At 46.9% G+C, this 25,394-nt stretch overlaps 1 protein-coding gene across 3 annotated transcripts in view; it reads left to right on the top strand.

Moving 5' to 3' along the window:
* The first annotated feature begins 2,043 nt into the window (after positions 1–2,043).
* USP22 (ubiquitin specific peptidase 22) overlaps positions 2,044–25,394 on the top strand; it is a 42,737-nt gene continuing 19,386 nt past the window's right edge. The window contains exons 1-3 of one of the 3 annotated variants that reach the window (XM_033210408.1): positions 2,044–2,466; positions 16,452–16,584; positions 23,546–23,659. In XM_033210408.1, the coding sequence (XP_033066299.1) occupies positions 2,296–2,466; positions 16,452–16,584; positions 23,546–23,659 (418 nt within the window). In that variant the 5' untranslated portion in view covers positions 2,044–2,295. The remainder of the gene's footprint in view (positions 2,467–16,451; positions 16,585–23,545; positions 23,660–25,394) is intronic. The other 2 variants (XM_033210391.1, XM_033210400.1) reach the window with 2 other exon arrangements.

Below are 25,394 nucleotides of genomic sequence, written 5' to 3'. Positions count from 1 at the left end.
TTGCCCAGGCTGGAGTGTAGTGGCACAATCACAGCTCACTGCAGCCTTGACCTCCTGGGCTCTGCGATCCTCTTGCCGTAGTCTCTGGAGTAGCTGGGACTACTACAGGGCTTCACCAGGTAATTTTGAGTACCTGCACGTAGCCAATACAGCTCTGGGAACCTGCGGCTGTAGTAGTAAATAAAACATAAAAATATCATTACCCTCTTGGAGGCCGGGCGCCGTGGCTCACGCCTGTAATCTCAGCACTTTGGGAAGCCGAGGCAGGTGGACCACTTGCGGTCAGAAGTTCAAGACCAGCCTGGAAAAATCCCATCTCTAGTGAAAGTTACAGACCAACATGGTGAAAGCCCCTCTCTACTAAAAATTCAAAAATTAGCCGGGTGTGGTGGCAGGCACCTGTAATGCCAGCTACTGGGGAGGCTGAGGCAGGAGAATCGTTTGAATATGGGAGGCAGAGGTTTCAGTGAGCTGAGATTGCCCCACTGTACTCCAGCCTTGGGCAACAGAGCGAGACTCTGTCTCAAGAAAAAAAAAAAAAAAATCACTACCTTCTTGGAATTTTTCATGCTATTGAGGGAAGAAACAATAAAAAAAAGTAATTATTCTTTACGCCAGATAGTGATAAATTCTTTGGAGAAAAACAAAGCAGGGTAAGGGAATGGAGAATTTTGGGGGGCTTGCAATTTTCATTAGGGTGGCAGTGGAAGTCCTCACGGAAAAGGTGTGTGATAAAGCTGGAAGGAGGTGAGTGATCAGCCATGGAATATAAGGATGCGGGGCGGGGGGATGAGGGGGTGGGGAAAACATTTTAGGCAGAGGGTACTGCAAGCACAAAGTCCATGAGGCAAAAAACCTGTGCTAGGCAATTTATCTTGGCCACAAAAACTTTATTCCAGTCGTCAGCCCATTAAACCCTGTAGATTGTGAGATCACGATCTTTATTTTTTAGCTTGTGATGGCTCTGGACGGCAATTGCTGTTTCTTGCAATCCGTGGATGAATGAGCAAAGCAGTTAGCAGCGGGAGGAATCCAGGGAGCAGCACCACGCCTCACACCTCATCCAAGTTCCCCCAGATCCTTGGGGCCCTGGCTCTCCCAGAACATTGTTTGCATTCGTCTTTAAGGGTCTTTTCAGTTTGCCTTGGGTCAGTTATTTGTATACCGATGAGACCTGTGCAGCCCAGTGCGGTAGCAGCTAATAGGAATTGGATGTGCTGTTGTGTAAATACCAGATTTCGAAGACTTGCAAAAACTGTAAAATATTCCACTAACGGTTTTTGCAATACTGCGTACATGTTGAAATATTTTGACCCTATTGGGTTAAGATATATTACTATATTTAACTTTCTTTTCATTAGAAAAACGTAGCCACCAGCAAATGCGAAGTGTCAGGCGTGTAGCGCGCATCTTCTTTCAACTGGATGGCTCCGGGTTGGCCCTCGCTATCCGCGGGCTGCCGACATGAGGCGCCGCAGCTTGAGGCAGGGAGCGGCACCGAGCAGGCAGTTGGCAGTTCCAGCCCCGAGCCACAGCACTGCAGGGCCCGACCCAGGTTACGGCAACCGGGGGCCCTGCAGACAGAGCCTGAACAGGGGATGCTCTTGGGTGGGAAAGCGCAGGCCCTGGATGGAGGCCCGACCTGCAGTGCTCCAGCTCGCGGCCCCGCCTCTTTGCGGCAGAGCTCAGGCCAGCGCAAACCGGTTCAGTGCTAGGATAGACGCCTCAAGCCGCCCAATCGCAGCACGCCCCCGCCTCCCCAGTCCGCTAGAAGAGACAGGGAACGTCTAGTCGCCAGACGGACTGTATTGAGAGCCTATGAAAATGGCCGAAGATGCTGGGGGGTGGCGGGCGACCAACAGAGGAAGGGAAGAGGCGGGCCCTCGTTGGCATCCCCTCGCCCCACGCTTCCTTGGGCTCCGGTCTACTCAGAGCCTACGGGCGCCCGAGACGGGGGAAGGGCCTGGCGCGGGCCGGAGACTGCGCAGTGCGGTGCCGGCGGGGGTGGGGGGGTGACGTAATCTCCGGCCGCGGCGCCCCGCCCCGCGACGCCCTCCACCAACCGGAAGAGCGCAGCGCGGGCGGCCAGCAGCAGCCGCATCTCGGGGGCGGTGCCTGCCCCGCAGCCTCCCCTCGGCGATCGCGCAGCCCCATCTTTGTCTGGCCTCCGCGCTTTGTTCTCGGCGCCCGTGCCTTGGCCGGCCAGGCCCGCCGCCGACCAGCCCCCACGCCGCGCTGGCGTCGTCCTCGCCCCCCTCGCCGCCGCCCCCCGCGCGCGGCCGGGCCTTGCCCCCCATGGTGTCCCGACCAGAGCCCGAGGGCGAGGCCATGGACGCAGAGCTGGCGGTAGCGCCGCCGGGCTGCTCACACCTGGGCAGCTTCAAGGTGGACAACTGGAAGCAGAACCTGCGGGCCATCTACCAGTGCTTCGTGTGGAGCGGCACGGCTGAGGCCCGCAAGCGCAAGGTGCGCCGGCAGCCCACGCCGGGGCGGGCTCGCGGCCTCCTGCCTCTCCTGAGGCCGGCCGGGGGAGGGACCCTTTTCTTTCCCCCTTCCCTTTCCCCTTTGCCTTTCCCTGTCCTTTCTCCTCTTCCCCGCTCTTTTTGCTCTCTCTTCTCTTTACCCCTTCCCCCTCTTTCCGTCCCCACCTTCTTCCCTCTTTCAACTCCCTCCCTTCCCCCACCTCCTCATCTTCCTCCTCCCATCTTTCGCCTCTCTCCCCTTCCTCCGTCTTTCCTTACCCTCCCCCTCCTCTCTCTCCCCTCCCCCCCTCTCTCTCCCCTCCCCCTCCTCTCTCTCCCCTCCCCCCTCTGTCTCCCCTCCCCCCTCTGTCTCCCCTCCCCCCCTCTCTCTCCCCTCCCCCCCTCCGCCCTCCCCCACCTCCGCCCTCCCCCTCCCTTATCCTTCTTGGCCCAGGAGGGGCGAGTGCTTGGGGCGGTGTTCTCCGTCCCGGCTGCCTGGGGAGCCTGGGACATCAGTGGGCGGCCCCGGTCGTTCTTCCGAGAGGTCCCTGCGGGGAACTCTCCTGGTTCCGGAGGGTTCGGGGCTGGATGGGGGTGCAGAGAAAGAAATATTTCAAAAAAATGAGTAAAGGGTGGAGGGTGCCGTCGGGGTCTGGGCGTTGGTCTGCAGCGATCATCCGCCGCCGGGAGCGACCTTGGACGGGAGCTGGGGCAGGGGGCGGGTTGGGGGACGCGGGACAGCAGCTTCGCGGCTACATTGGGGCCCGCGGGGAACTGGAGGTGGAGGGCGGCAGGTGCTGGGGCTGGAGCGAGCCTGTGGGTGCGGAGCCGCGGCCCGGGTTTGCGTTGCGGCCGAGGCGTGGACTTGGAAGCGCGCCGTGTGTTGTGGGAAGCCTTAGCCAGGAAGGAGTCCCCTTCGGGAGCACGGTCTTGGCGTCCAGCGGTTAGGCCTGCTAAGGATTTGGAAATCAGAACGTAACATGATAATTCTGTGAGTAAACTTTATTTTTACAGTTTCACGCGCTTTTGTAGATTACAGTCCGAGATTGGGAGTTGTGAGGGCAGTTTCTACCTTGAGTGGCATTTTTTTGGGGGGGGGGGAATACCAACAGGCCTGCTGAGATTGTAGGGTATGTTAAGCAGCAACTCAAAAACAAATTTTTTTTTTTTTGAGACGAAGTCTCGCGCTTGTCCCCCAGACTGGAGTGCAGTGGCGCGATCTCGGCTCACTGCAACCTCCGCCTCCGGGATTGAAGCGATTCTCCTGCCTCAGCCTCCAGAGTAGCTGGGATTAAAGGCTGCTTGCCACCACGCCCGGCTAATTTTTGTATTTTTAGTAGAGACGGAGTTTCACCATGTTGGCCGGGCTGGTCTCGAACTCCTGACCTCAGGTGATCCACCCGCCTCGGCCTCCCAAAGTGTTGGGATTACAGGCGTGAGCCACCGCGCCCGGCCTCAAAATTTTTTTTATCTATAAGGATATCGGGAAGCACTCTGTCTAGATGAACTAAAATCAGAGATAAAACGTTTCTGTTAGGATCGGAGTTAGAGTCTTCCTAGTAGAATTGTGTGTCTTGAAGAAAAGATGGCCTGACGTGGCGCGGTGGCTCACACCTGTAATCCCAGCACTTGGGGAAACTGAGGCAGGCAGATCATGAGGTCAGGAGTTCGAGACCAGCGTGGCCAACATGGTGAAACCTTGTCTCTACTAGAAATACAAAAATTAGCCGGGTGTGGTGGCGGGCGCCTGTAATCCCAGCTACTCGAGAGGCTGAGGCAGGAGAATCACTTGAACACGGGAGGCGAGTTAGAGTGAGTGGTGATCCGGCCGCTGCACTCCAGCTTGGGTGACAGAGCAAGACCCCGTCTGAAAAAAAAAAAAAAAGATGGCCTGGTTGAAGCCGGCCTTCTACAGGTGAATGTCCTGTTGCCACTCTGGGGTTGGTAGTGTCTGGATTGGGACGTGATGCGCCCCGGATTCGTTTGTACTTTGGATGAAGTGGGGAATGCCCCATTCTTCCTCTCCCTCTTCTTTTTCCCTTCCATCCCTCCCTCTCCCTTTCTTCCCCTCTCTGGTATTTTTTAACAAAGTTGAAGGAGTCAAGTTTAAACCGTCATTAACTAACTTTGCCTAATTTTCTAAAGGAAAGAATTACTTTTTTTTTTTTGCGTTACTTACGGCTCTGATTAATTTTTACTTATGGTTCTGATTAATTTTTTAATTTCAGATGTCAGTTGCTTAGTTTCAAAACTGTTGAGCCACATGTATGTTATTTACCAGTTAGAAGTTGAGCTGTAGACGGATAGTGAAAAAAGTTTTCAAAATTCAGGTGGGGGCTGCTGCAGTGCCAATTGGCAGTGTGCCCGCAAGGAGCCGTTAAGCCCTCCATGCTTTTACCTCTGACTTACCTGTATCACTTCATGTGCGGTGTACTGCGTTTCTAGCACTCTCTAGTGGCCCAGTTAAGCAAGAATTGGTTTGAGAAATAGTTTAACAAACCTGGTGGTTAACAGTTGGACAACCTGCATAGGATTCCCATCAGATCTGTAAGCTTAGGACATTTTTGTTTTTTAAATTTTATTTTATTAAAAATTATTTTTTTGTAGAGGCAGAGCCTTGCTCTGTGACCCAGGCTGGAGTGCAATGGTCTGATCAGTGATCACTGCAGCCTCAGGCTCCTGGACTCCAGCCTCTCCTGAGTAGCTGGGACTACAGGCGTGTGTCACCATGCCCGGCTAATGTTTTTTTACTTTTTGTAGAGACAGTGTCTCACTATATTGCACAGGCTGGTCTTGAACTCATGGACTCAAGCCATCCTCCTGTCTCCCAAAGTGTTGGGATTACAGGCCAGAGCCACTAAACCCAGCCATATTTTTGGTTTTAATGATGTGAATTTGACTGTAAAAGTACTTTAAGCTGATGATTGTGCCACTGTACTCCAGCCTAGGCAACAAAACCTATCTCAAAACAAACTTCAACTTGAATTATAATCTTTGTAAACAAACAAAGGTGCTTTTTGAGATTGACATCTTAGGTACAGTTTAACTACAGGAATGAATCCCTGAATGAATAGGAATTACGAGTTTTGTTATCTAAGGACAGGTGGGTTATGGATTTTGTACCCAAACTTTGATTTTTCTTTTAATAGGCAGAACATGACAAACACATGACCAGGCTTGATAAGTTTCTGTCCAAAAGAAGCTTGAATTGGAGTAAAACTCTTTTTTTTTGAAACGGAATTTTGCTGTTTTTTCCCAGGCTGTAGTGCAATGGTGCGATCTTGGCTCCCCGCAGCCTCTGCCTCCTGGGTTCAAGTGATTCTCCTGCCTCAGCCTCCCAAGTAGCTGGGATTACAGGCATACGCCACCACGCCGAGCTAATTTTGTATTTTTAGTAGAGATGGGGTTTCTCTATGTTGGTCAGGCTGGTCTCAAACTCCTGACCTCAGGTGATCTGTCCATCTTGGTCTCCCAAAGTGCTGGGATTACAGGCATGAGCCACTGCGCCTGGCCAGAATTGCAGTAAAACTCTTTGTATTGATGACTATAAAAATATTTCTGCTGGGCGTGGTGGCTCATGCCTGTAATCCCAGCACTTTGGGAGGCCGAGGCAGGCGGATCATGAGGTCAGGAGATCGAGACCATCCTGGCTAACAAGGTGAAAACCTGTTTCTACTAAAAATACAAAAAATTAGCTGGGCGTGGTGGCACGTGCCTGTAATCTTAGCTACTCGCGAGGCTGAGGCAGGAGAATCGCTTGAACCCGGGAGGCGGAGGTTCCAGTGAGCTGATATCATGCCACTACACTCCAACCTGGGCGACAGAGCAAGACTCTGTCTCCAAAAAAAAAAGAAGAGATATATATATATTTCCATGATTTAGGACTGGCACAACCACAGTGGCCTCTCCTTTGTGTTTTTGGTGTGTGTTAAATATAACAAAATTCTTACCATTTCAGGGTTTGTCTGTAAAGATAGGAACTGGCAGGAAGTGATTGTGATTTAACATTCTACATTATATTTTGAATGTAGACACTTTGGAGAACAGGTAAGTGTGTTGTTGTTGTTGTTGTTTGAGACGGTGTCTGGCTCTGTCGCCCAGGCTGGAGTGCAGTGGCGTGATCTCAGCTCACTGCAAGCTCCGCCTCCCGGGTTCATGCAATTCTCCTGCCTCAGCCTCCTGAGTAGCTGGGACTACAGGCGCCCGCCAATACGCCTGGCTAATTTTTTGTATTTTTAATAGAGACGGGGTTTCAACGTGTTAGCCAGGATGATCTCTATCTCCTGACCTCGTGATCCGCCTGTCTCGGCCTCCCAAAGTGCTGGGATTACAGGCATGAGCCACCATGCCTGGCGAGAGAACAGGTAATGTATTTAAAATCATTTCTCTCTTTGAATCTAAAATTTTATAGCACTGTTCTCAAAACACATTTTTTTATTTTTTTATTTTTTATGTATTTACCTTTTTTTGAGACATGGTCTGTCTTTCAGGCTAGAGTGCAGTGGTATGATCATGGCTCAATGCAGCCTCGACTTACTGGGCTCCAGTGATCCTCCTGCCTCAGCCTCCCAAGTAGCTGGGACTACAGGATAATTTTTGTATTTTTAGTAGCAATGAGTTTTGCCATGTTGCCCAGGCTGGTCTTGAACTTTTGAGCTAAGCGATCCTCTCGCTTTGACCTCCCAAAGTGCTGGGATTACAGGCATGAGCCATCCCTCCCAGCCATCCAACAATGCCTCAGTTAGTCTTTACTGGCTCAGCCAGGTGCTGGGATGGTGGTGAGCACATTGTAGACAGCTCTCATTACTTGTTTTTAATAGTTTAGCTCATTTTCCTGATATGTGCCATTGTATTTTATTATTTATTTATTTATTTAAAAAAATAAAGACTGGGTCTCCCTATGTTGCCCAGGCTGGTCTTGAACTCCTGGTCTTAGGAGGTTCACCTTGGCCTTCCACAGTGCTGGGATGGTATGTGCTATTTTAAAAGTAGACTTTTAAACTTCGTTTATTTGAGGTGTGTACTTTTTACTTTATAGTGAACTGGCTCTTTCAAATCATCACAACAAAGCATTACACCGTTCATACTAACTGGGGTCTAAGTAAAAGATCTAAAATGTAAACATTTTTCTGTTTAAGGTTTTAATTTTGAGGTCATTATAGATTGACATACTGGTGTAAGAAAATAGAGTAATCGTGTGTATCTTTCCCCATTCTCCTAAGGGTGACTTCTTGCAGAAATGGAGTACAATTACCACCAGGATATTGACATTGGTACAGTCTGTCTTTGATAAAATCCACCGTCTTGTTCAGATTTCCCCGCTTTTACTTCTACTCATTTGTGTTTGTGTATTTAGTTCATTCACTACACTGCGTACTTTATTCGGAACTCATTGGTTTTTATTTGATGGCCTTATTCTGTCTCAGAATCGCACATTACTTTGAGTCTTAATGTTCCCTTGGGCTCTTTTAGGCAGTGACAGTTTCTCAGGCTGTCCTTTTTGGTGACCTTGAGAGTTTTGAGGAGTCCTGGTCATGTAGTTTGTAGAATGTCCCTCAGTTTTGGTTTTCTGATGTTTTTCTCAAGATTCAGCTGTGGTTATGGGTTTTGGGAAGGAAGACCACGGAGGTGAAGTGCTCTTCTCATTCCTGTACATTAAGGATGATGCTGTCAAGATGTATTGGGTTGCTGGGCTTGACTGAGTGTCCGAGGTCATGTTTGCCAGGGGCCAGGTTTCTCCACTGCGGAGTGACTCTTTCCCTCCTCTATGTACTGTTTATTTTGGAAGGGAGTTACTCTGCATAGGTACTCTACTGGGATGGGGAGTTCTGTTCCTCCTCCTTGCGGGTGGAGTAGCTATTTAAATTATCTGTAACATTTCTGTATGGAAGATTTGCTCATCCTCACTCGTGTGTTTACTCACTTGTGTATATCAACATGGACTTGTGGCTATTGAATGTATGCTTTGGGTTATCATCCAGTGCTGTGTGGTTTGTTTTGTTGCTCCCATCATCTGGCTGTATCCACTGAGAGCTCTTTCAGCTGGCTCCCGTGTCCCTTTCACATAGCCACATTATTTTTTGTTTGTTTTTGAGCACTTCCTTACTTTCTGGAAGGACACCATGTTCTGGGATCATCTTATGTGTTTTCTGCCCCAGCCTTAGACTCTAGCATTTTCCAAGGATCCCTAGTTCCTTTTTTGGGAGAATGGAATTAGAAACCAAGATGTGAGCACTGGTGTGCTCATTATTACTGGGATATCCTGGCTTCTTGGCCCCCTCAAGGGACAGAGCTGGGAAACAGGTGTGTATATACAAATGTGTGTATATACAGGTCTGTAATTATTTTGATATATATCCATCAGCATCCACATGAGGCTCTACATGAGTTCATGTTGGTATCTCCAGCTCTAATCCATATCTATAGGGATTATTCTAGCCTTCCCCTCCAGCTTATCTGTAACTTTTCTGTCCAACAGAGAAAATCCTGGCTCCCACTGTCCACAATCTGTTTACTTACCTCTTCTGCTTTGGTATACATGAACAGAGGTTTCAGAATTGTTGTCCTGTACTCCCTTGGGATACGACCCCTTGGAGTACTGTGCTCAGTTACAGTTCCTTTTGCTTTTAGTTGTACACTCTCCCCTCACTTCCACGTTATGTAGGTGCTTCCCTCCCCACCCCTCTTGGTGGAATTGTGTCCTATGTGTGCAATATAATCTGTTTCTTCTGCCTCAGCCTGCATTCTGTAGGGCCTCATCAATGATTTTAAAAATCATTTACATTAAGATTTGCTATTTGTGCTTTAAAGCTCAGTGGATTTTGACAGAGGCATCCACAACTACAGTACTGTACAGAATAGTTGCACTACCCCAAGAAATCCCTGTGCTTCACCTACTAACTCTCCACAACCACTGATCTCTTCTCTGTCTCGGAGGTGTTTTCCTTTCCAGAATGTTATATCATTGGGTTCATACAGTCTGCAACCTTTTCATACTGGCGTCTTTTGTCTAGCAGTATCCATTGAGTGGCTGAAAGTTCATTCCTTTTTTTTTTTTTTGAGATGGAGTCTTGCTCTGTCGCCCAGACTGGGGTGCAGTGGCGTGATCTTGGCTCACTGCAAGTTCCGCCTCCCGGGTTCACGCCATTCTCCTGCCTAGTAGAGACGGGGTTTCACTGTGTTAACCAGGATGGTCTCGATCTCCTGACCTCATGATCCACCCATCTCGGCCTCCCAAAGTGCTGGGATTACAGGCGTGAGCCACTGCGCCCTGGCTGAGGTGAGCTCAATTTAAAGGAAGGCTAGCCTAAGCTGGTCAGTACCAGGAGGATTTTGCCCTGGCTTACTTCTGCCCATGTGTGCCTTAGGCAGCTCCCAGCATCTCTTGGGCTTCCTCATTTCCCATTTATGACAATCGAGTACTCACCCCCATCCTTGAGGGATACATTCCAAGACGCCTGATAGATGCCTGAAACCACAGATAATGCTGAACCCCTTATGTATTATGTGCAAACTTTTTTGCTTCATAATTTCATGGATAGATTTGTTCTTACTGTAGATCTTAGCAAACTCATCCTTTAATATTGTTTTCTTTCCTTATTAAGAATTTTCACCTTTTCACGTAAAAGAAGCCCTTTATGACTTTTCTTGGCATATCCAAATTGCAGCATCAGTGCTCTTGAGCTTTGGGGCCATATTAAGCTAAGTAAAAGTGGCTTGAACACAAACGACTGCAACAGTTGATGTGATCAGCAAGACAGCTACCAAGTGACTAACGGGCAGGTGGCTTAGACGGCATAGAGAAGCTGGACAAAGGGATGGTCATGGGACAGAGCGAGATGTCACTCAGTTTCATCCTGCTTCTCAGAACGGCGGGCAGTTTAAAGCTTCTGAATTGTTTATTTCTGGCATTTCCATGTTACTATTTTCAGACTGAGGTTGACTGTGGGTAACTGAAACCAAAGCAAGTGAAACTGTAGGTAAGGGAGGACTGCTGCAATATTTTATATTTCATACATAATTTCATTCTGGTTTTGGTCCTTGGGATACAGTTTTTAGGTAGGCCTGGCAAGTAAGTCTCCTGACCCGTCCAAGGACATCACCAGTAACTGCTGGGTCCCAGCCTTGAAATGAGGTCAGTCTGAGGTCTTGCCCTTGCTGAATGAAATTACCCCTTTTATAGGGTGAAAGGTCTGTAGTCGCTGTACCCTTAGATTGATTTTGGCTCTGAGATTGAGGGGCCTAGGTCTGTATGCTGAGGTTTCTGAGGTTGGGGAACTTAATTTGAGAAGATTATCTAATTTTGGTGAAGTCTTTAGCTTTTTAGTGCCATATTTTTTTCATATAAAGGATAGAATATTTAGGCCAGGCGTGGTGGCTCACACCTGTAATCCCAACACTTTGGGAAGCCGAGGCGGGCAGATCACCTGAGGTCAGTAGTTCAAGATCATCCTGGCCAACATGGTGAAACCCTGTCTCTACTAAAATACAACAAAATTAGCCGGGTATGGTGGCACACGCCTGTAGTCCCAGATACTCGGGAGGCTGAGGCAGGGAAATCACTTGAACCCAGGAGGTGGAGCTTGCAGTGAGCCGAGATTGCGCCACTGCACTCCAGCCTGGTAACAGAGCAAGACCCCGTCTCAAAAAAAAAAAAATTTTTTTTTTATACCTGTTCCTTCACTTATGTCAATGTTTGAGTCCTTGAAAAAGTTGCTGAAGAGAAAGCACAAGAAAACCTTCCTAAGATGCTCAGGTTTTAGACCAGTAGGAAGTCATGGGTAATGTATGAAAAGTGTACTGCTTCTTAAGGTAGTGTGTCATGTTTGCACACTTTTAAAAATTGGACTCAAAATTCAATGTACTGTTGAGTCATCCCATAGGGTGTAAGCCCACATCTGGTTAACTACAAGGGCTCTGACCCCTCTTGCTCCTCCCCATCCTTCTTGGTCGGGGTGGGAGGTAGTGTGAGTAAGGAGATAAGAGAATAGGATATTCAGAGGAATATTCTTAATATTGGGACCGAATTAATGAATTTGGCAGGGTGTTTCTGCACTGCGTAAGATGAGCAACAATTAAATTGCTGATTCCTCTCCTAATTCCTGTCATATACAAATCCTAGTGATGTTTCGGGATTTACTTACAGTCTACTGAATCTAGTTGAATTAATTTATAGGAGAAAGGGATTTAATTCAGAAATCATTGCAAGGGCTATGGGAGTAGTAGATTCTAGGTTGAGTTTCTGGGAGAACTCGCCAGCCTGGGGAATCCTGCCTCTGCAGGAGCCACCACACCAGGAAGTGGTGTGCTGGGCTGCTTAAACAGTGCCACCCTCCGGGGTCCATTTTAGCATGTGGATGCCCCCACTGGGCCTCTCTCCTTGGTTTACTCACCAGCCCCACCATCTGCAAATGTGTCCCAAGATATGTTTGGAACATGAGCCGCAAGGTTGCCTGGGGAATGAATTTTTTTTTTTTTTTTTTTTTTTTGAGATGGAGTCTGGGTCAGTCACCCAGGCTGGAGTGCAGTGGCGCGATCTAGGCTCACAGCAAGCTCCGCCTCCCTGGTTCATGCCATTCTCCTGCCTCAGCCTCCCGAGTAGCTGGGACCACAGGCACCCACTACCATGCCCGGCTAATTTTTTTTGTATATTTTTAGTAGATACAGGGTTTCACTGTGTTAGCCAGGATGGTCTCGATCTCCTGACCTGGTGATCCGCCTGCCTTGGCCTCCCAAAGTGCTGGGATTACAGGCATGAACCACCACGCCTGGCTGGGGAATGCATTTTCAACGTTTTTTTTTTTTTTTTTTTTTTTTGAGACAGGATCTGGTTCTGTTGCTCAGGCTAAAGGGCAGTGGTGTGCTCTTAGCTTGCTGCAGCCTTGACCTCCCGGGCTCAAAGCATCCTGAGTAGGTGGGACTACAGGTGTGCGCCACCACGCCCAGCTAATTTTTGCATTTTTTGTAGAGATGAGGTTTCACCATTTGGCCCAGGCTGGTTTTGAACTCCTGGCCTCAAGCTGTCCGCCCACCTCAGCCTCCCAAAATGCTGTATTCCTGGCATGAGCCAATGCGCCTGACTGTGTTTTATACTTTACCGTGCTGTGAAGGGAGGTAGAATAAAAATGAATGTGAATCCCACGTGAGTGACCCGGGCCTGCTGTAACAAACCACCACAAACCAAGTAACTAAGAACCACAGAAATTTCATCTCAAATTCTGAGACTAGAAGTCCAAAATAAAGTGTTTGCAGGGTAGCCGCTCCAGAGGCTATTCCTGGCCTCCTCCAGACATTGGAAGACGTGTGCTACCTCAGTCATGCGTCTGCCTCTGTTACATTTAAATCTGATACAGTATTATCAATGGAAGTGCTGTTCCACAGTGTAGATTGGGGAAAAATAATAATACAGTTTGGGCATTGTTTAAATACATTCTGAGAAACGCATTGTTAGGCAATTTTGTCTTTGTATGAACGTCATAGAGTGACTTAACACAAAGCTGGATGGTACAGCCTGCTGCACACCCAGGCTGTGTGATGGAGCCTGTTGCTCCTAGGCTGCAAACCTGTACAGCATGTACTGTACTGAACATTGTAGGCAATTGAAACACAATTGTAAGCATTTGTGTATCTATAGCTAAACATAGATAAGGTTACAGTAAAAATATGATACTATAATCTTCCGGGACCACAACTGTACATGCAACCTGTCATTCACTGAAACATTGCTATGTGGTGCGTGACTATACCAGACATTAAGGTTTTATCGGTATGTCAGAGACAGCTGTTTGTTGTATTTAGTGCCAATTGTCTTGTTGGTTGGCTGCTTGAATAATGTTAGAGAAGCTGTCTCTTAGCTGTTGTTGGCTCCATAAGGCCTGTAAACTGGGTCTTCCCTGGTTATTGGTAAACCCGTGCAGAAGAGCATCCTAGGTTGTGTAGTAGAGATAGAATATAATGAAGTGTGTAGCACAGCAGGGGCTTATTGTATTTAGCTGTTTTGTTGAGTGTTATATTTCTGAGATTCATCCATGCTGTTGAGTATATCATAGGTTCCTTTTCATTGCTGTCTACTGAATTAACTGTACTGTAATTTATTCTTTTTACTAGTAATGAACATTTTTGTTTATTTTCAGTATTGGGGTGTTGCAAGTAATAATGCTACAGAAGTCCTTGTACGTGTCTTTGGTTTTATATAAACCCATGAGTTGAATGGTTAGTCTGTAGGGTACATATGTTCAGTTAAATAGTTGTCTTCTGTCCATTTATTTTGAAAATAAGAAACCTACAACCAATAGCAAGAATGCTAAAATGAATATTGTGTATATTTATATGGATTCGTTGTTAGCTTCTTGCTAACTGGTTTTATTTCTGTATCTTTTTCTGAATCACCTGAGGGCTGATTGTAGACATCATGATAGTTTACCTCCTAAGAACTGGGATAGTCTCCTACATAAGCACAATACAGTTATCACACTCAGAGTTTAACTTTTCAAATAGTGTTATCTAACATATATTGTCCAACTTTAAATCCCTGAATTGTTCCAACATCCTTTATGACTTTAAAAGTTTGCATATCGGATTCAATCCAGGATCATGGATTGCATTTGTTTTCATGTGTCTTTAGATTTGGGTCATCTAGAAATTCCTAGCCTATTTTTCTTTCATTACATGAATATTTTTGAAGAAGTCAGGTCAGTCATTTTGCAGAAGTCTTTCAATTTGGAAACACCTCCCTACTTCTCAGGAGCAGATTCCAGATGGGTGATGTTGGTCTGAGCACCCCACAGGCGCTGCCACGTTGTCCTCTGCACCTGCCTGCTCTGCGGCAGGGATAAGTTTGGTTAGGGTGGCGTTGGCCAGAGTTCTCTGTTGTAGAGGTAATCTTTTCCTGTTTAATTGACTGAAGTAGTCTCTGGAGTGATACTCTGAAACTGTAGGTATCTATTGCCTCAATACACAACTACACATGTGTACATGCATGCATACATACATACACAAGCGGCCTGAGTTCCATCTCTGTGGGTTCAACCACAAATCAAAGATATTTGGGGGAAGAAAGGGATAGGTGCATCAGTAATGAACATGTACAGACTTTTTCTCATCTCGTTATTCCTGAAACAATACACTGTAACCACTGCTAGCATAGCACCTACTTTGTATTAGGTATTATAAGTAATCTAGAGATGATTGAAAGTTTATGGGAGGATGTGCATAGGTTATTTGCAAGTACATTTTATATCAGGGACTTGAGTATCCATGGATTTTGGTACCTGAGGGGATCCTGGAATGAGTTCCTAGATACTGAGGGACAGTTGTATATGTACCTTAATGTATTTTTTTATCCAGGTGACAGTCACATAATACAATTAACCGTTTTAAAGGAATTGTTCAGCAACATTTTGTGGTTCACACTACTGTGCAGTCACTGCCCTACCTCTATCAAAATTGAAAACGTTTTAATTTGTTCCTTGTTCTACCTGTCCCCAGCCCCTGGCAACGTCCCATCTGAGTTGTATTGGTGGACTTACCTATCCTGAGTATTTCATATAAACAGACTCATAGGATATGTGATCCTTTGTTTCTGGCTTCCTTCACTTAGCATGATGTTTTCAAGGCTAGTCTGCACTGTAGTGTGTGTCAGTACTTTACTCCTTTCTGTGGTGGAGTAATTAATATTCCATTGTGTATATGCTACAGTTTGTTCATCCACTCATCTGTTGATGAATATATGGGCCATTTCTACTATTTTGGCAGTTGTGAATGACACAATTTTTTTTTTTTTTTTTTTGAGATGGAGTCTCGCTCTGTCGCCCAGGCTGGAGTGCGGTGGCCAGATCTCAGCTCGCTGCAAGCTCTGCTTCCCGGGTTTACGCCATTCTCCTGCCTCAGCCTCCTGAGTAGCTGGGACTACAGGCGCCCGCCACCATGCCCGGCTAGGTTTTTTTTTTTTTTTTTTTTTTTTAGTAGAGACGAGATTTCACCGTGTTAGCCAGGATGGTCTCGATCTGACCTCGTGATCTGCCCGTCTTGGCCCCGCAAAGTACTGGGATTACAGGCTTGAGCCACCGCGCCCGGCTGACACAATGTTTTTTACCCAATGGTTCTAGCATCCACTGATGATTCTTGCCTGAATCAGTTATTACTATGATAAATATAAAATGAAGATCTTGTATTTTTGTCTTTCTACGATATTTATTAGATGGAATTCTGTGAAGAAGACTTTGTGTTTGTCTAGTATTCATTTCTTTTTTAAAAAATCTGAGGGGTACGTAGTAGGTGTATATGTTTTATCAATCTGGACTTAGGGATTCTTTTAAAACTCAGTATAAATAAGTCCTTATTCATTTCTGTGCTCGAATCATGCAAATATTGCCAGTGGTGGCTGTCCCCGTTCACACATCCCGTTAGTATTGTGAGTCAGTGGTGCTCCTGGGTGGTTGGGGGTGTAAGGGTTGTTTAGCACTGTGCTCATCATTGCCGTGATTAACATTTCAGGTTTCTGAGGTCTGTTTCTTGGTAGTGCCCTGTTCCTTTTTCTTTCTTCTGTACTTTGCTTTGATTCATGTCTCCCTCCCTTTTTCTTACTGCTTCTAAATTTGCTGTGGTCCTGGAACCTGGATTCGCAAACCTGAAATGCCGTCTGGGTTAAGGGTGACTAGGAGTGAGTTGCTGGCCTGCAGTGGGGATGGGAGCTGGGCTTGAGGAGCCCGTCAGGATCAGGAGGAGGAGGTGTGTGAACATCCCTGTAGCTTACAGGGTTTTGGCAGTTGTGGTTGTGGGCTGACTTTCCTTATGGGGAGCTAGTTTTCAACTCCCTGTTTGGGAGAATTGAAAGGATTAAACTGATCCTCTAAAGTGATAAGCCTTAGAGATGGAATTCCCTGTCCTTTCCTCCAGTAGCTGTCTTGGGGGAGTGCTTTGCCTGACTGTTTCCTCAGAGCACCCCGTCCTGTCACACAGTGCTCACCCTTCCTCTTCTCTGAATTTCAGGCCAAGTCCTGCATCTGCCATGTCTGTGGCGTCCACCTCAACAGGCTGCATTCCTGCCTCTACTGCGTCTTCTTCGGCTGTTTCACAAAGAAGCATATTCACGAGCATGCGAAGTCAAAGCGGCACAACCTGGGTGAGGCGAGCTTCTGGGATGGGGAGATAGTTGTGGCCCCTTAATTGCTACTGTTCGATTTTTAATTTGCAGTTCCACTCTTCCAAAAGTCCACTTTGTCATTTATCTCAAATAACGCGTGCCCCTCACTGGTGACACTTGGCAAGAGAAGTGAAAGGGACAAGCCGAGCTCAGCTGAATCGCGCCCCCAGTTTGCCTTAGCATCAGAGGGTTCTGAGTGAATGGCCTGCTGTCTGTGTCCAGCTGACTTCCTGTGAAAAGTTACACTGCCCCTGCGAATGAAACATCAGACCCTTTGAAACACATAGTTAGGAATCACCTTAGGCAAACATTTATAAAGAAAGAGCTCCATGCAGTGTGAGGTCACTGAGGTCAGCGAGGGATTGGATGTGCATAGGTGATTTTATGGCCTTCAGCAATGGGTTTCATTGTTTCCAGTTACACAGTTCTTGAAAAGGCTCCCTTAGCACTGTGTGTGGCCTCAAGATTAATTTACCCTTCACAGCCTTACAAAATCAAACTCATTCTACATTCTAGAAGTTACATAAACTCGGTTTTGCTCTTGACTTTTTCTTCCTTTTTTTTTTTTTGAGATGGAGTCTTGCTCTGTCACCCAGGGTGGAGTGCAGTGGTGTGATCTTGGCTCACTGCAGCGTCTGCCTCCTGGGCTCAAGCAGTTCTCCTGCCTCAGCCTCCCAAGTAATGGATTACAGGTGCCTGCTACCACGCCTGGCTAATTTTTGTAATTTTAGTAGAGACGGGGTTTCACTATGTTGGCCAGGTTGGTCTCAAAACTCCTGACCTCACATGATCCTCCTGCCTCGGTCTCCCAAAGTGCAAGGATTACAGGAATGAGTCACTGTACCTGGCTGGCTTTTTTTTCTGACTTTGTGCATTAAATGCTTTTTCTTCTACACAGTAGTGTTTTCCTTGGAATGCTGATGGAGTTGCCAGGATATCCTTCAGAATAGCATTTTCAAGGGGTCCAAGCCAGAGACCTGTTTTAGCTAATAGTTCATGTGAGCTTAGCAATTCCAGGTAAAGATGTTTTTAGGCCTTTCCACCCCGAAGTTCTGTAATTTGATGCTCTCTTAAAAGCGTTAGCCTAGAAAGACCTATTGGAAACAACGTGTGAGTCCATAAAGTTACTGCACCCACGTCCTGTACAGCTCTCTACAAGGAGTACTTATAGTAAAGGATAAGACTCACGGATTTAACTGAGGCTGACACAGAAAGTGTGTCTGATTTCTTTTTTCTTTTTTTTTTTTTTTTTTTTGTTGAGACGGAGTCTCGCTCTGTCGCCCAGGCTGGAGTGCAGTGGCCGGATCTCAGCTCACTGCAAGCTCCGCCTCCCATGTTCACTCCATTCTCTTGCCTCAGCCTCCCGAGTAGCTGGGACTACAGGCGCCCGCCACCTCGCCCGGCTAATTTTTTGTGTTTTTTAGTAGAAACGGGGGTTTCACCATGTTAGCCAGGATGGTCTCGATCTCCTGACCTCGTGATCCGCCCGTCTCGGCCTCCCAAAGTGCTGGGATTACAGGCTTGAGCCACCGCGCCCGGCCTCTTTTTCTTTTTTGAAGACAGAGTCTCGCTTTGTCTGGAGTGCAGTGGTGCAGTCCTGGCTCCCTGCGGCCTTGACTTCCTGGGCTCAAGAGATCCTTCTACCTCAGCCTCTCATTGGGACCACAGGCACACACTGCCACACCTGGAATCCCAGCACTTTGGGAGGCCGAGTGACTTCCTGTGTTTAAAAATTTTTTGTTGGTTGGGTGCGGTGGCTCACGCCTGTAATCCCAGCACTTTGGGAGGCCAAGGCAGGCAGATTATGAGGTCAGAAGATTGAGACCATCCCGGCCAACATGGTGAAACCCCGTCTCTACTAAAAATAACAAAAAAAAAATTAGGTGGGTGCAGTGGCACGTGCCTATAGTGCCAGCTACTTGGGAGGCTGAGGCAGGAGACTTGCTTGAACCCAGGAGGCGCAGGTTGCAGTGAGCTGAGATCGCGCCATTGTACTCCATCCTGTGCGACAGCAAGAATGTGTCTCAAAAAAAAAAATTGTAGAGGCAGGGTCTCACTGTGTTGCCTAGGCTAGTCTTGAACTCCTGGGCCCAAGCAATCCTTCGGCTGTAGCCTCCCAAAGTGCTGGGATTACAGGCCTGAGCCACCATGCCTGGCCACAGTGTGTCTGATTTTGTTCCTAGTAATTTTTTTTCTATTGTGTTTTAAAGAAGTGAAACGAGGGAGCAGCGGTATGGCTTGCACCTGTAATCCCAGCACTTTGGAAGGCTGAGGTGGGCAAATTACCTGAACTCAGGAGCTCAAGACTAGCCTGAGCAACATGGTAAAATGCTGTCTGTACAAAAAAATATAAAAATTAGCAGGGCATGCTGGTGTGTGCCTGTGGTCCCAGCTACTCACTCAGGAGGCTGAGGTGGGAGGATCACTTGAGCCTAGGAGGTCAAGGCTGTGGTGAGCTGTGATCAAGCCACTGCGCTCGAACCTGGATAAGAGAGCAAGACTCAAAAAAAATAAAAAAGAAGTGAGATGATTTTAAGGCAAAATATACCTCTGTCTTCTGTGATGTGTTTATGATCCAGTTGTTTTCTTACGGACATCTGGAAGCTGTCACCTCAGTATCACACTGTGCAATGGCGTGGTCTCAGCTCACTACAATCTCTGCCTCCCTGGTTCAGACAGTTCCCCTGCCTCAGCCACCCAAGTAGCTGGGATTACAGATGCACACCAACATGCCCAGCTAATTTTTGTATTTTTGTAGAGACGGGGTTTCACCATGTTGGCCAGGCTGGTCTTGAACTCCTGACCTCAGGTGATCCATCTGCCTCAGCCTCCCAAAGTGCTGGGATTACAGGCTTGAGCCACCACGCCTGGCCCAATTAACCATTTTTAAGTCTACAACTTGGTGACATTTAGCACATCTACGATGTTGTGTGTCCTCCACTTCTCTAGTTCAAAACTTTTTTGCACCATTAGCAGATCACCGCCTGTCGCTCTCTCCTGTCCCTTGGTGACTCGACTGCTTTCCGTCTCTGTGGATTTGCCTGTCCTGGATATTTCATATGTGTGGAATCATATAACATGTGGCCCTTTGTGTCTGGCTTCTTTCTGCTAGCATGCATTTGTGATTCATCTGAGTTGCGTTATGGATTAGTATTTCATTCCTTTCTATGGCTCAGTCACGCTCCATTGTGTATGGTAGACCACATTTTTCATCTGTTCATCTGCTGATGGACGTTTGGGTTGTTCCCACCTTGTTGGCGCTTAGGAATAGTGCCACTGTGGATATCGTGTGTAATTCTAGGGGGACATGTTTTCATTTCTCTTGGATGTACACCTAGAAGTGAGCTGACAGGGTCATCAAATCTCTCTGCTTAACTTACGTGAAACACCATCTTTCTTTTGTGGTTACACCATTTTCATTCCCACCAGTGATGGACAAGCTTTCCAGTTTGTTCACATCCTTGCCAACATTTATTTTTTAATACCCATCATAGTGAGTGTGAAATGGTATCTCATTGTGGCTTTGGTTTTCATTTTCTTAATGACCAATAATGTTTAATATTTTTTTATGTGCCTTTTGGGCCATTTGTATGTTTAGAGAAATACCAGTTCACATCCATTGCCTTTTTTTAATCGGATTGTTTGGTTGTTGTTGTTCTTTATATGTACACATGCACATTACACAGTGTATGCGTGTGTTGCAGTGTGTGGGTATATTCTGGATGCTGGACTCTGCGCAGATGTATGATTTGCAAATGTTTTCTCCCATTCTGTAGGTTCTTTTTAGTTTCTTGATAGTGTCCTTTGAAGCATAGGATCAGATGTTTTTAATTCTGATGAAGTCCAGTTTCTTTTTTCTTTTCTTTCTTTTTTTGAGACAGTATCTCACTCTGTCACCCAGGCTGGACTGTAGTGGCACAGTCACAGCTCACTACAGCCTCAACCTCCCAAGCTGAAGTTGTCCTCCCACCTTATCCTCCTGAGTGGCTGGGACCACAGGTATGCACCACCATGCCTGGCTAATTTTTTGTATTTTGTGTAGAGACGGGGTCTCACCGTGTTTCCAAGGTGATCTTGAACTCTGGGCTCAAGTGATCCTCCCGCCTCCGCCTCCCAAAGTGCTGGAATTCCAGGTGTGAGCTGCCGCCGCCCAGCCCAGTTTATTTTTTTCGTTGCTGGTGGTTTTGGTGTCAGATCTAAGAATCGCTCACCAAATCCGAGGTCGTGAAGACTTGCCCCTATGTTTTCTTCTACGAGTTTTATACTTTTGGTTCTCCTATTTAGGTCTGTGTGGTCCATTCGAGTTAATTTTTATATACGGTATGAGGTAAGGATTTGTATGTGAATATACAGCTGTCCCAGCAGCATTTGTTAAAGAGATATCCTCTCCCCTCGAATGGTCCTGACGCCTTGTGGATGTCAGTTGGTTTTAGGCAGTGGGAGTGTTGCAGTGTGAAGGCCTTAAAGAAGGCCTAAATCTAGAAGGATTTACATAGTAGGCACTGGTGGTGATCTGTCTTCCCACGGTAGAGTTTTTGTTGTCAGCTATATGTGTGGGCTGTTTTTCACGGAATGTCTTGGCCTTACTGTAAGTTCTCATCACCCTTATTGTAAACTTGTCTCTGTCAGGATTTCTCTGTGACGTCCATGTGCTGGGGCTGTACTTCTGATGAATAGAAAGTGGCAAAGGGTTGATGGCCGAGCTCTGCGACAGCTCCCACCAGGACTTTAACATCGTTGTTGGCATTTTGTGAATTTTTTGAGTAGGGCAGAAGGTAGCCTTGGGAATCTTAAACTGCTATTTTGAGTTTCAACAGATCTGCTTTGGAAGACTTCAAAGAGCTACCACAGTCTAAGTCATAGTAGCTTAAGACATGAAATAGAATAAAACTGTGATGTTCCAAGACTTCCATGTTTATCTGGGGATGCACTTAAATTATGTACTAACCTAATCATCACACAGCCCTGGGAAGCACTAGTGCGGTTGCTATCAGCATCTTACTGCAGAGGAAGCTGAGGCTCAGAGGCATGGAGTAATTGATGAAAGGTACACAGTTGGCAGGTGGCAGAGTGAGGGTTTGGTTGGTGCCAGTTACTCTCAATCCATGCTCTTTCCTCTGTGCTTTGCTGCCTCCCAGGTGTCTGACATTGCGTGGATTTAAGTCCCACTCGTCCCTCTTTTTTTTTTTTTTTTTTTTTTGGGAGACAGAGTCTGCTACTCTCGCCCAGGCTGGAGTGCAGTGGTGCAATCTTGGCTCACTTCGGTCAAGTCATACTTCCACCTAAGCCTCCTGAGTAGCTGGGACCATAGACATGCACCACTACACCCAGCTAATTTTTGTAGAGATGGGGGTTCACCATGTTGCCTAGTCTGGTCTTCAACTCCTGAGCTCAAGTGATCCACTCACCTCCGCTTCCCAAAGCGCTGGGATTACAGGTGTGAGCCCCCACGCCGGGTTTCTCTCCCAGAAGGAGAACTTCTCAGCCTCCCGAGTAGATGAGAGTACGGGCACGTGCCACCACACCCGGCTAATTTTTTGTACTTTTAGTAGAGACAGGGTTTCACCATGTTAGCCAGGATGGTCTCCATCTCCTGACCTCGTGATCCACCCGCCTTGGCCTCCCAAAGTGCTGGGATTACAGGCGTGAGCCACCGCGCCCGGCCAACCCCGGTTGTTTTTAAATTGTTCAATGGAGAGAGTGCCTTTTTTCAGGCACTCAGAGGACTTTATCTTACTTACTTTTATAATAAAATAATTAATAAAATAAGAGCCCAAGCTATTAGTCCTATTTTATTTTATTTTTTTGACTTTTTACAAATTATTGCTTTTAACAAAGAAAGCAAAAGTGGATATTTCCATAAAATAAAGGTTTATGTTGACAATTAAAAACTGGACATGCACACGATTAGAAAGTTCAAACGACACGAAAAGGTATACTTCTTGAAGGAAACGACTGTGAACAGTTTCTTGTGACTGTTTTAGAAAATTGAAATTTATACATACATATTGTATCTCTTCTTGTTTGTAAAAAGAATATACTAGTATTACTATAATTTTTTTATTTTTATTTTTTGAGACAGAGTCTCACTCTGTTGCCCAGGCTGGAGTGCAGTGGCAAGATCTTGGCGCAATACAACCTCCCCTTTCTGGCTTTCAGCTATTCTCATGCCTCAGCCTCCCGAGTAGCTGGGGTTACAGGGGTGTGCCACCATGCCTGGCTAATTTTTGTACTTTAGTAGAGATGGTGCTTCACCATGTTGACCAGGCTGGTCTTGAACTCCTGGCCTCAAATGATCTGCCCACATCGGCTTCCCAGAGTGCTGGGATAACAGGCATGAGCCACAGCTCCCAGCCTATTAGTCCCATTTTATAGAAGATGCAGTTGAGAAGCTGTGGTGGAAGACCCACCTTCAGGTAACTCTGGGTCAAGATGTCAGTGAAGGTCATCTGATAAGAAACTATTTCCCCCGTGTCCTTAAGGTAAGAGTAGCAAATGCCACCAATCACAAAAGTCACAGCAAGTTGCTGTCACATTCTTTATGGTGATGGTGTCAGGAATTCTAGATGGAGGGAAGCATAGTCACTCCGTGTCAGGTGGCCAGGACTGAAAATATCCAATGCAGTTGTACCAGTTTTAATACCACGCAGAGAAGGTGGCAGAGGTCCTGATCCTGGAGTATTGGCTGCTTTGAAAAGTATGTGTGGGTCGCCTCTGTTTTTTAGACACCTCAGCCCTGGGCGTGAGCTGCCAAACACAGTGCATGCCCCTCACCTGCTCAGGATAGGAGACCGCACTGGACTCGCTTCCCTGCTTGTGCATAGGAAGGTGCTATGAACAGTCATTGTCTACAGAACCTCACTGTGTTTAACTCTGCCTTGCAGCCTTACCCTGTGGTTTTTAATTCAATCGGTTTCTCCTCCCTCCTTTCTCTCCTCAGCCATTGATCTGATGTACGGAGGCATCTACTGCTTCCTGTGCCAGGACTACATCTACGACAAAGACATGGAAATAATCGCCAAGGAGGAGCAGAGGAAGGCTTGGAAAATGCAAGGTTTGGTTCCACCTCAATTTGCCTGCTTGATCCTGCAGTTCCCTCATGTCCATCAAGGGCAGACCCAGTAGGAGAAAGAGAAGTAGCTAGGTGGGAAGTGGTGGGCTGGTGGGACGAGGCCCCCCACCTTCCCCTAAGGCCCACAGTGGAGTCAGCTGAAGCTGTGCACGGCAGGGGAGGGGGCTAGCGTCGAGGCATGCATAGCTGCCTGTTTGCCTGGGACCGCTTCCAAGGTGTTTCCTTGCAGGTCCCCCAGGGCCTGCAGCTGCGTCAGGGGGACAACCCCAGAAGTACTTAAGCTCTCCCAGGGCGCATCTGCAGATGTGGGGCTGAACCAGTGTGGTGAGGACACACCTCTCGGGGACAGGCGACTCCGTATCTGGATGTCCCTGAGTGGTTTGCCCTCAGCTCTGTTGAATTCTAGCAAGCGATCTCTTTGCAGTAATGTTATGTGTAAACATACCTCCTTCCTCCCAGGAGAGCAGACTATTTTCTGATCAAGTTGTGGTAGAATCTGGTTTGAAATTCTGGACTGTTTGGGTGATGTTAAATCCACGTTAACAGCGTAAACCCACCAGATGGAAACAGAGTCTGCCAGCAGCCCCACTGCACAGTCAGATCCTTGCAATCCTGTGAGCTGCCCTCGTGGCTCTTGCACCAGTGTGGGTTTCGCACTTGCTGTTGCCTCTCTGTGGCCACATGCTCTGGTTATTGGCTGCACAGTGGGAGAGGTGCAAACATGCAGTCATTTGCTTTATCATTTATTTTGTCTTGGCTTTCCTGAGTTTGTTTGTTTGTTTTTTTGGTTTTTAATTCTGGCAGATGCTCATAGTGGTTGACAGTGATAGCGACATAGTGGCAGGTGTGGTTTGCCCCAGTTGACAGGTGAGCATCTGATCTCTCTGGTAGCAAAGCCATCGCTGTTGGCAAAGGAAACGTATGAACCTGACACCTGTTATACATTCTTGCCTTGATTACTCTCCATTGAACACACGCCAGTGTTTTGAGAAGGGAAGAATGGCAGCAGGGGCTCTCTCAGTGAGCAGAGTTACTTGTGTTTAACAAGTCTTTTCTGGAGAGCAGTCTTTGACTTGTGCTCCCTCTTCTCAGGGAACACTCTCAGAAATTTAACAACATTGTGACTAAGTGTGGGTGTATTGTTTTGTGCAGAGCATTTAAAGCACAGGCCTAAGAAATGTATGTCCAGGATTAAAATGGAATTCTTCTAGAATCATTTTATAATTCCATCTATCCAACATGACGTGTCTTTTAAAGTATTTTGAAGTATTCATAAATGTTGGTTGGCATGGAACAAGTACCTCTGAGTGCATAGGGTGTGCGTTGAATGGAATACGATGCCAGTTAGCATTTACACCACTCTCTTTGAATATTTTGTGGCACACACATTTTTAACTTGCATCTATTTTAGTTTGGTAACTCTACGCTGTGTTTATGCTATTTCAGTTTGCTGAAAAGTGCGTGCTCTCGCCTTCAATTTCACTTGTTTGCAGGAGAATCCTTCATGTAAGTTCCCGTTGGTGCTGATGCTGCCATCTGTGTGCTGAAGGATGGAAGACATTTGAAAAACAACTGTGTCGGCATTGGCTTTGGGGTAGTTTTGACTGGAGGTGCTGCTTTTCTTCTTGCAGGAAACGTAGCTCACATGCTCATGCCCTCTGTGAGAAGCTCCTTTAAGTGTTGTGTGTAGCCCCTGTCAGCACAGTGGAGTTTGAGA

Source organism: Trachypithecus francoisi, unplaced genomic scaffold (genome assembly GCF_009764315.1).
Source record: "Trachypithecus francoisi isolate TF-2019V2 unplaced genomic scaffold, Tfra_2.0 Contig00292, whole genome shotgun sequence".
In the NCBI taxonomy this organism is placed as follows: domain Eukaryota; kingdom Metazoa; phylum Chordata; class Mammalia; order Primates; family Cercopithecidae; genus Trachypithecus; species Trachypithecus francoisi.
The sequence above is the reverse complement of the archived record's forward strand: the minus strand, read 5'-3'. Positions and strand labels throughout refer to the sequence as shown.